This window comes from Vipera berus (assembly GCF_964194415.1).
Source record: "Vipera berus genome assembly, chromosome: 5".
Taxonomy (NCBI): domain Eukaryota; kingdom Metazoa; phylum Chordata; class Lepidosauria; order Squamata; family Viperidae; genus Vipera; species Vipera berus.
This window is the reverse complement of record NC_138207.1, coordinates 26,841,561-26,851,864: the sequence shown is the minus strand read 5'-3', so window position 1 is coordinate 26,851,864 and position 10,304 is coordinate 26,841,561. Positions and strand designations below refer to the sequence as shown.

The following is a 10,304-nucleotide window of genomic DNA, read 5'->3' as shown; positions in this document are numbered from 1 at the left end:
TATAACTTTTTTTAATTCCAGAATTTATAGATGGTTTTTCAGCTGAGTTCTTGATTTTCATTTTCATTTATCATTTCTTATCTCTCTAAATTTAACATTGCTTTATTAACTTTCAGATTATAACAACATAGTGTCATATGTGAGCATAATTTAGGGTCTTTTCTAAAAATAATCTCTTCTGCTTCAAGCTTGCCAGTTCTTTTCTTCTTATGTCCTATTAAAATATTTTAAAAGCACTTTGTAAATTCCAATTGTCTCTCCCTTTGCTTATAGTTATTAAGATTCATTTTATAGGTTATTATTTGAGAGGCATGAGAAAAATGTTTTACACATTGTATTTTATGTGGGACCTTCAACTTATGTGCCACGTCTTTTATATTTTATTTGACTGCTTCTTAGTAATGTGCTTTATTTCAAGGAAATACTGTACTACATAATCTCTGCTAGCCAAAGTGTGCTCATATGTTCATTTCAGGCAAAGGGATTTTATCTCAAAAAACCAAAAGTCTTTATTGATTAGCCCTTGGGCCATATCAAAGTGCAAAGTTCCAGCGACAAATTGTTACTAAAATTTGATAAAAGCAATTTAAAATGGAATCTGATAAAATACAATTTAAAATGGAATTAGAATAAAATATGATTTAAAATGAAATGGTAGTAAAATACAATCTAAAATGAAATTGTAATAGTGTACAATAATTTAAGATATAGATAAAATGATAAAATTATATTTCGGAGTCGCCCTTGCAATCTACCCCAATCAGTCCCACAGGATTTTATCTCAATTCACTTTTCTCTGCACTATATTGTCAGGTATGAAAAATCTTCTTTCTCTCAACCATTTACTTCCATAACAAAGATCCTACCTTCTGTAGCACCCCACTCTGCTCTCTTCCTTCAATCTATTTGCTTATTCTCATGGTCCAGCATTATAAAAAATAGGCTGCATTTAATAGTAAAGGTAAAGGTTCCCCCGCACATGCGTGCTAGTCGTTTCCAACTCTAGGGGCCGGTGCTCATCTCTGTTTCAAAGCCGAAGAGCCAGCACTTGTCTGAGGACGTCTCCATGGTCATGTGGCCGGCATGACTAGACGCCAAAGGCGCACGGAACACTGTTACCTTCCCACCGTAGTGGTCCCTATTTTCCTACTTGCATTTTTTACGTGCTTTCGAACTGCTAGGTTGGCAGAAGCTGGGACGAGTAACAGGCACTCACTCCGTTACGCGGCACTCGGGATTTGACCCGCCAAACTGCCGACCTGATCGACAAGCTCAGCGTCCTAACCCACTGAGCTACCGCGTCCCTGTCTGCATTTAATAGACCAACCCTAATTTTTTTTTATCATCGGAGCTTTCTCCATTGCCGGCAATGGAGTGGGCACAGTTTCCTGATGACGCGTCTGGCCCACAGGCCGGCAGTTTGACACCCTGATCTAGCTAAAAACATTTACATTGGATGAAGTACTTTCTAACTCTTTCAAGATATATCACTTGAAAAAATAGTTCATAGCTTTAGCCTCTCAAATAGCTTTATGTCAGGCAGAGAGATATAGATCATAATCAGCAGTTGAATCACATCTGGAAGCATACTGGCAACCAGTGCAACTTGAAAATCGGGTGTCACATGGACATGCCAAAGGATACACTTGCAGTTACAATCATCACATCGCATGCCACCCCTGTGGTGATGTGATTGAAGTTGGGATGGTTGGCAACTGGTTTGTGTTTACAGTTGGTTACAGCATCCTGCAATAACAACGATTTAAAAAACTTGGCAAAAATGTCTACTGAGTAAGCTGAATTCACTTAATGACAATGTGATTTGTTGAATGACCATGTGATTACCTTTACAGCCATGGTGATTTGCTTAATAGCCACTGTAAAAATAATCAAGCAGGTCCAACTCAACTTATGATGCAACAACTTACAACAGAAATTCTAGTCCCAATTGAGGAATACTTGTAAAATGTTAGAAAATGTTATCTTCCCAATCATTAATTTAACAATCCCCTTGAACCTAGGTGAGCTACAAAGCTTGCACTCCAGCAATAGTTTTCTAATTTACTTTACAATTTTAACTAATATCCATTCCCTTTAACTGGGAAAAAAATCTTTTCTTGGAACTCTGAAATAACCAAGTTTTCTTCCCAGGATCCAATAACTTAAGGATACCATGGAGATGTTCTATTGGTCGCTTCATTTTAATGCATGGAGAAGACAAACAATCACACACCTTTGGAAGTGTAATGGTAACTGAGATTGCAGTGTCTCTTTTTGTTTGTTAAACGCCTTCCTTTCTGCATCAGAGAATTTCATAAATAGAGCAAATCTGCTCCTGGACTATTTTGCATCCCTTCCATTTCAGCCAATGTTGATTTTGTCTGAAGCATTTACCTGGCAGAACTTTGATCCTCCATGTGTCTTCAGCTGTCTCCCTACCAGTGGAAGAGTATCATGAATTTAACAAGAGAAACAAACTGACAACAAAGATGTAGGGACAGAATAGCCATCAATTTGAAGAAAACCGTCTGACCAGAGAGAAAGAGGGTAGTACCAAGTTTTCACTTCTTGCTGTGACTAAACAATTTGATGATTGGAAAGCATATTTACTCCTAAAGATTTGCATATGTAATGCATCTCTAAACCTAATGTATCTACCAGTTTACAGTGAACAAGATGTCAACTGTTATTTATGCAGTGCTACATGTCATCTTAAGTGTATTTATCCCATCTGCTAATCTACTGGTAATCATTGTTGTCTGTCGGTTGAAGAAGAAGAGATCAAGCCGAAACTATGTCTTCATCCTCAACTTGGCAGCTGCTGATCTACTTGTGGGTGTGATGTGCATTGGAGACGCTTTGGATGATGCAACAGATGCACCATTTGATACAAATTTGGTTTTTTGTCTTATAAGGATCTGCATGAGTATTACTCCTTGTATTGGCTCTATTCTCACCTTACTCCTGGTTTCTCTGGACAAATATTTGGCAGTGAAACTGCCCCTTCATTATCCCTCCCTTGTGAGCAAGAAACGTGTAATCCTTTCTCTTGTAGTCCTCTGGGTTCTTTCCTTCTTGGTAGGACACATGCCACTTATTTCTTCAGGATTGCGGCAGAACAAATTGAAAGGTAACTGTGGACTACTGTCTGCTGCCAAAAGTGATTACCTCTATATAATTTGTTTTGGCATTTTCATCCCTGCTTTGTTGATCTTGGTGTGTTTGCATATCTCACTAGGAAGGATTGCCTATCTACAGCATAAGCAGATCCAGCGCTCTTGCTTGCATGCAGACATCTCTGATCATCTCTGTTACTTCAAAGCTCTAAGGACTATCCTTATTGTGATTGTTTGCTTCATTGTATTTTGGGGCCCTTATTATGGGACTGCCATTGTGAAAGCTACCTGTAAATCCTGCAATCTGAGCCCGCTGTTGAGGGATTTTTTATTCCTCCTAGGAGAAACCAATTCACTGATAAACCCATTTGTGTATTCATTGTACATCAAGGATATAAGGACTGAATTTGCCAGGCTGATGAAATGTAAGGGAAAAGGACAAATAAAGCCATGTAAGTCTATTGCTTTAGCAATGGCCAATTCCAACTTTGGAATCTGAAATGATTTATAAAATGGAATTAATCAGATCTAATTTCTGCCTCTTCTCCCTTCAATAGTTTTTCAGATTATAGAACAGTATGTTCAATCTCCAGTACAGGACAGAGAAAACTAAATAAGCACAATTCTGATTGAGAGGTTCCTCTCTCAGTCATAATTTGATTATTTGAAGATAATCAAAGATGGGTTAATTAATAAGTAAATATTGATACAGTTTACTTGAAGTATTTTAAAACTGAGAATACGGTGGGAGTCTCCTATTTGTCTTCATGTGGGTCTTTCAGAAACCACTGGTAATAGTCATAATAGCATAATTGCTCCCAGTGTAATTTTGAATATGGTTTAAAGGATTGAAATCTGTATTGTTTAATTAAATCTTCTGAAACACCTGAAGCAGGCATGTATTTAAATCCCTTTCTTTAAAATGAGTTAAGAGCTGGTCATTTTCTGATCCTTTCAGTATATGCCTGTTTAATTTCAAGAGTTCCAACAGAAGACTAATTTCAAATTATTTGGATATCCCTGGATTTCACTTAAACTTTGTATTTGTGAACTAGTCCATGAGCAAAAAAAAGCGCTTTTCAGTCTTAACTACTCTTGAAAATAGTGGAATATTAAAATGAAGCCTTCTGTGAGAACTTTTCTGAAGTACTTATTTAGAAAATATGTTGTCTGTAATGTAGCATTAATTATGTTAAATTTATCTATGTAGCCATTTATTTCTGTGATTGAGAATTCTCTTCCATATGAGGTCCATTTGCACTTCGTCTGATTCTGCTTATTTAGCTCTACTGATATTTCAGAAAGCATTTAGGACAAGTTTATTACTTGATAAGACACATTTTGGGGTGGGCTTTTTTCATGGTTGTGTCCTTTGCAATTTTATGTTTTTATTCATATGGTTTCCTGTTTATAGTTAGCTTCCCTAGGATTGATTTTGGGCAGTTTTTAAGTAAATATAGATGATAAACTAGGATGAAAAATGAAAAAGAAACAAAGCCTCTGCAAATTACATTTAGATAAATATTGAACTTCTCATACCAGTCCATCCCACTCAAAAACAAATCACATTGATTTAAATGAAGCTTACATCTAGGGAAGTATCCATAGGAATATAAAGTACTTATTTTGATGCATAATTGTGCTTTTATGGTGCCCTTTTAACATAGATTACTTGGTACAGTTATTTTGGTGAAAAGAAATGGAAAATAAGTAACAGCTATCCCAGCTCCACTTTTTAATTATACAGTATGTCCTGCAACTTTTGCTGCAGTTTTACCATATTACTCAATTACATTGTTTTAATATCTGTCTACTGCTCTGAGGGCATAATTTATTATACACATTTGTTTCCAATAGTTCATTAGCTCACAAAAGGAAAAGGAGACAGCAGAAGATAAAGAATACACATAGTTTTTTTGTCTAAAATTGGTTTGTAACACTGCCTTAATTGGATGATGGTAATAGCAATAGAAAGTGCTTCTATAAAATCATCTATAAAGTTGAGGATTCATCATTACATATATACATAAATGGAATTTACCTATGCTAATAGAACCATTGCAAGTCATGAAATGGGGGTCCAGTGATCATGAAGAATTTTATTGCACCTGAACCAGTTACTCATTTTGAGATTCTGGAATGATCTAACTGCTGTACTAATAGTTTTTCCTTTTTACGATAATAACTTCCTATTAGCTTTTGCAGTTTGGATAATAGCAGCAGCAGCATTGTATATGGAAAGTTTTATTTTTTGACCCCGGAACATACATCCTAGAAAAGTGTTTCCTCCAAGTAGTAGATAAAGCTTTGTTAATATATCAAGACTAGGGTTATTTATCAACAAGACAGCATAGTTATAAAATAAACTTTTCTCCTTTATTGTTTTTACATTTAATAAAGGTGCATTAGGTATTCTCCCTAAAGATGGATATGAGTCTGAGTAATGACTGGATGGTTTAATTTCAGACAGTGAGAACAACAAATCTGTTTTCCAGAAGCTTTTACCATAACCTTACTTGTAATCTGAAAACATGACAGTGGCTGGTAGGGTCTAATTCCATCCAGATTATAACTAAATGCAAGCCAGTGGTTTAGGAATCCTCTTCCTCAGCCTGCCCATTGTGTTTTATTTACTATTTTGCTTAAAGATGTGTGGAGAAATCAAAACTACAGAGGAATTTTGTGGGTTAGTCTAAGAGTATGGCCTTAAAACACATTTTTTTAATCATAGCAAAATGGATCTAAAGTTTTATGAATAGTTATTGCATCCTATGACATATAATTCAACTTTATTACTGAAGTTGGCTTCAAATTTATATTTTTTGTTACAAAGAACATTCATGAAGATACCCATATATATTTTAAGAATACATAAATATTAAATACATATAAATTTGCTTACAGAATTCAACAGATTAATAAATATTTTAAACAAGTGATATTTAACACACTGTTCAGGCAACATCAACAATCAGCTGTTGATCAAACTGGTGAATTTAGTTTTGCCATTATTAACTTATCTAGAGCACAGCCTATTTCACATTCTTTACAAAGATATATTAATTTTGAAGTCTGTTTCAAAAGAAATGAAGGGATCTCCAGTTTAGTCCACCAGTCACTAGCAGGAAAGTCTAAATATCCATTCAGTTTAGCAAAGATGCGAAGAATCTTTAGTCTATTGGCGAAGAGCAGAAGGTCATCTTCAGCTACGTACTTTGGCCATGGAAGATGTTCAGCAAGTGGCTTTAAGAAAAAAAAAATCAGCATCAGTGCATACCTCTGACTAGCAGAAATTCAGTGAGTTGCATAGGAATGAAAGCAATGTTGCAATTAATTTAAATTATGTAAAATGGCTAAACAGATTAATTATGTTGGAGAACACTAACTTGATCAATTTTGAGTAAAACTTAGGTTTTTGTATTTCCCTAAATGTTTTCTGTTCGTCCAAAACATTCCATGTCTTGCTTAATTGTAACTTGTAAGGATAAGTAAACATTCAATTCCTCTGACATGTACCTTCACTTTGGTTCCTACATTAATTTTTGCTTGTTTTCCCATTGCAAGAAAAGAAATGGCAATTTTATCTTGCCCTAGTATTCTGACACCAACATTAAGGTTCAAGGATAGAAAGATGGGTTTAAATGATACACGGGGATTGTGCTTCTGGAGATTGTTAGGCCAAATCCATGTTTTCACTTTGTTGCCAGCTTGATCTGAGTAATGTCCTCCTCGAATAGTAATATTTATCCTACAAGGGAGAAAAATAAATTATTTGTATATTTGAACCACAAATCTTAACATATCCTATATGAAAATTATGAAGACAGGTTTAGCTCAGTTATGATCCACCTGATTGATTGATTTCCCTTATCATTTCAAGCAAATACATAAAAAGGGCTTGTAATATGTAATTGTTTCCAGAATGGGAATCAAGTTACCCCATTATAATGAAATAGTGATATTTTTATTTGTTACAACATAAGCTTCTTACAAAATGTTCAGTTGATATATATGAAGTAGCCTGAATAAACATACAAATTACATTAGAGAAAAGTAAATTATAAGCTGAGGTTAGTGGACAATAAAATGCAAACTAGAATGTGACCATTCACAAAAACAATTGTAGGTAACTCAAATCATGCTTAAGTAATCTTTGCAAACTACGGTTAAAGCATTGGCAAGAGAAGACTGAATTAACATGCCTTCTCAACAGCAGTAAAGCAATATGATGTTAGCAATCATACTTCAAAAATGACTTGCAAATTTAGTTTTTGCAATTTCAAGGAAAAAGCTAGTGAACAGAAAATTACAGCATGATGAATTTACTATTACTTGGAGTTGCATTTTCTACAACTTGAGCATGGTTCCAGTCACAAAAGGGTCTTTCTAGTAATACTGCAGATGTTGAAGTAATGGAAATCCTACCCACTAAATATGGAATATTTAAATACTTAAAATATGAAATACAAAATCCACAGCAAAAAATGAATATTTCTCTATAATTAGCTCACCATACAATTTGGTTTGGATGATAACAAGTTCCTTTCCCACAAGAGTCAAATACTGCTTGGATTTCTGGCTTCTCACGCTTATCTTCTTGGACTATACAAATGTATCCTGCATTTTCATCCTTCTGTACAACAATAATTGCCAGATTTCCAGATGGATAGCTGTACATGTAGCTAAGGTCTTTTCCCCTACTTTACTTGCTTAGACATGCTAGCTCATACGTATGAATGGTATAGTGGATTTCTGATTTTGGGGAGGGAGGATAATCTTGGTTAGCACCCCCTTTTTCCATATGTTACCTGCAGTTCTTAAATTCATTCCTTGGTTCTATTTTGCTGATGTAGCATGAATGTTCCATCTAGACAAACAACAAGTAATCTTAAAAAGAATAGATTTAATTACTTTAGAAGTAGAACTAGTATTATAGTTTTGTACCAATATCAAAAACTCCCTAATTTTGCAGTGGTACAGGAATATGGATGATATTTATACAAGGAAAATGACTACTTCACCAGGGTGTAACTTACAAAACAATACTTTTGGATTTCTAGAAGCCCAAGTTTGCCAAGATTTTGATTACAGATTAAGTTTCCCAGTTTGATTCGAGGGACTCATCTTGGTCTTGCAAATCACTTAAAAATTCAAGATAAAGGTAGTCCTTGATTTATGACCATTCGCTTAACCATTTAAAATTATGGCAGGCCCAGAATGGGTGTTTCATAGCTTGTAAAGCAATTCTGGACTTAGTAAAATGTGGCATTCCTTCTCTCGATTATGTGACTGCATTTTGAGTGCTTGGCAAGTTGCTCACCTGCTCAATTGTAGCCTCCCACAGTCAGATGACTGCAATTTGTGATGTTTTTTGCTGGTTTCTAGCAAAAAAAAGTCCATTTGAAACAATGGGTTTGCACTTATGACTGAAGTGTTCACCTAACAATACCACATTTGCTTAATGATTGCGGTGATTTGCTTAACAATTACAATATAGTAAAAGTAGATGCAGTCATATGGGTGCCTCATCTTATAACAGAAATTATTTACGACCAGAAATCTAGTCCCAATTGGCAGTTGTAAGTCAAAGACTACTTATCCTGAAGTCCTGTAATATTGCAAGAGACCTGAACTACCCGCCTTTCCCAACTTGTCCTCTCCCCATTTGGATGCATGAAGATCCACTACCAGACTTTCAACCATATTAGGTGGGGAATTCTGTGTGATAGAGTCAACAAATCTGAATGGCTCCAATGTTGAAAAAGGCTACTTTATGCATTCTATTACCTAAATCATGAATTAGGCTCTAGTAAGACAGTGTAAATCTTAAGTCTTAAGATGATTTTAAAATGCCTTTTCCATTTTTCAGCAGCAGAAAAGTTTGTGATTATGTGTGTGTATGTGTGTGGTGGGAGTATCTCTATAATTGCCAAGATTCCAAATACCACCTGATTGTGAAAAAAAGAATTTGAATGTGGAAGGGTTGCTTCTATTTTGCTAAAAATAGCCAGCTCCCAACACACTAGTCTGACTTTATGACATCAGAAATAGGATGGCAGGGATCAGTAGGCAGACTTTGGTACTGGATTATTGTGAAGTTGTAGTCTTGCCTAGTCTTGTCTCCAACCCTGAAGAAGAAATCCTATGACTCCTGTGCTCACGGTGCTATAACATTTTCTATCTTAGCAACTTTAAGTTGTGAGGACTTCCATCTCTTAGAAACCTGGGAGTTGGTTCACATCTCGTAAAGATGCCAGGAATGAGAAGCACTGCATTAAAGGTTTAATTGTTGTAGGTCAATGCATTTTAGATGTTCTATTCTTAACTGGTGATTGTTGTATATTAAGACGGCTATAAAGTAAAATAAGATCACTACCAAGCATAGCAGGGACAGAACACTAGTTGTGTTTGTCATCCTGAAGACCTTTTGGTAACCTTGCTGTAGATTATTATGCTGCAGCCCTCTGGCTCTGATCCAGTTCTATTGAACACAGTATGTCAGAAAAGGAGTATGTCACAAAAGGATACAATATTTGTGCAGTGCCGTCCGGAAACATGGTAAGGAACTTCACACCATTTTTGTAGTACTGTTGTATGAATTGGTTTTTCACTAACTATTGATGAAAAAAAGAACAACATGCAGATTACAGTTTCCCCATGGAACTCAAAAAAGCAAGATAAGATACTGAAAGAGAACAATAAGGCTAGTAAACAAAAGGGGGTTAACTAGAAATCTAGCTTATTTTTATTAAAGGGCCATGGTGCACTACATCCTTTGCAATAGATACTGTTGTGATTCAGGGGCAGCCTGTGGGTTCGGCAGTTGGGTCGGACGATTTAGAGGAGGAGGAGGGGGGTGTTGCAGAGGACAGCCCTGAGGTTTCGCAGAGCCCTCAGCCAGGCCCCTCCCATCTGGTTACGACGCAGACCCAGCTGTGTGAGCCTGACAGCATGGATGAAGATGACGCAGGAGGCAGTCAATCAGGAGTAAACAGAGGAAGGCAATGGGGCACCTCGGAAGGAGGCAGAGAGAAGCCACGCCTTGAACTGTTTAAAAGGGGAATGTGTGGGAGGGCTGGTTTGCTGAAGGCAACCGTTTGAATAGCTCCTGTTTCATGGTTCGTGTTTTTGTTTTGCTCTGTTTGCTCTGTTTTATGTCAATAAATTTGGCAGGCTTAGTTCCACCCT

The 10,304-nt window shown here is 36.1% G+C and overlaps 2 protein-coding genes across 2 annotated transcripts in view; one reads left to right on the top strand and one right to left on the bottom strand.

The window, feature by feature from the left end:
* Positions 1-2,164: 2,164 nt before the first annotated feature.
* On the top strand, positions 2,165-4,291 carry LOC308668470 (glucose-dependent insulinotropic receptor-like). Its single transcript, XM_081328408.1, has one exon. The coding sequence runs from the start codon at positions 2,677-2,679 to the stop codon at positions 3,613-3,615; it is 939 nt and encodes a 312-aa protein (XP_081184534.1). The 5' UTR covers positions 2,165-2,676; the 3' UTR covers positions 3,616-4,291.
* A 717-nt stretch (positions 4,292-5,008) lies between these two features.
* Positions 5,009-10,304, bottom strand: part of ERICH6 (glutamate rich 6) — a 29,623-nt gene continuing 24,327 nt past the window's right edge. Inside the window, exons 15-18 of the mRNA XM_081328792.1 lie at positions 9,645-9,730; positions 7,628-7,786; positions 6,633-6,864; positions 5,009-6,359 (exon numbers count right to left, since the gene is read on the bottom strand). Coding sequence (XP_081184918.1) covers positions 6,099-6,359; positions 6,633-6,864; positions 7,628-7,786; positions 9,645-9,730 — 738 coding nt within the window. The 3' untranslated portion in view covers positions 5,009-6,098. The remainder of the gene's footprint in view (positions 6,360-6,632; positions 6,865-7,627; positions 7,787-9,644; positions 9,731-10,304) is intronic.

Excerpts from the sequence above, each read along its gene's own strand:
- LOC308668470 (XM_081328408.1), top strand. The coding sequence starts at position 2,677 with ATGTCAACTGTTATTTATGCAGTGCTACATGTCATCTTAAGTGTATTT.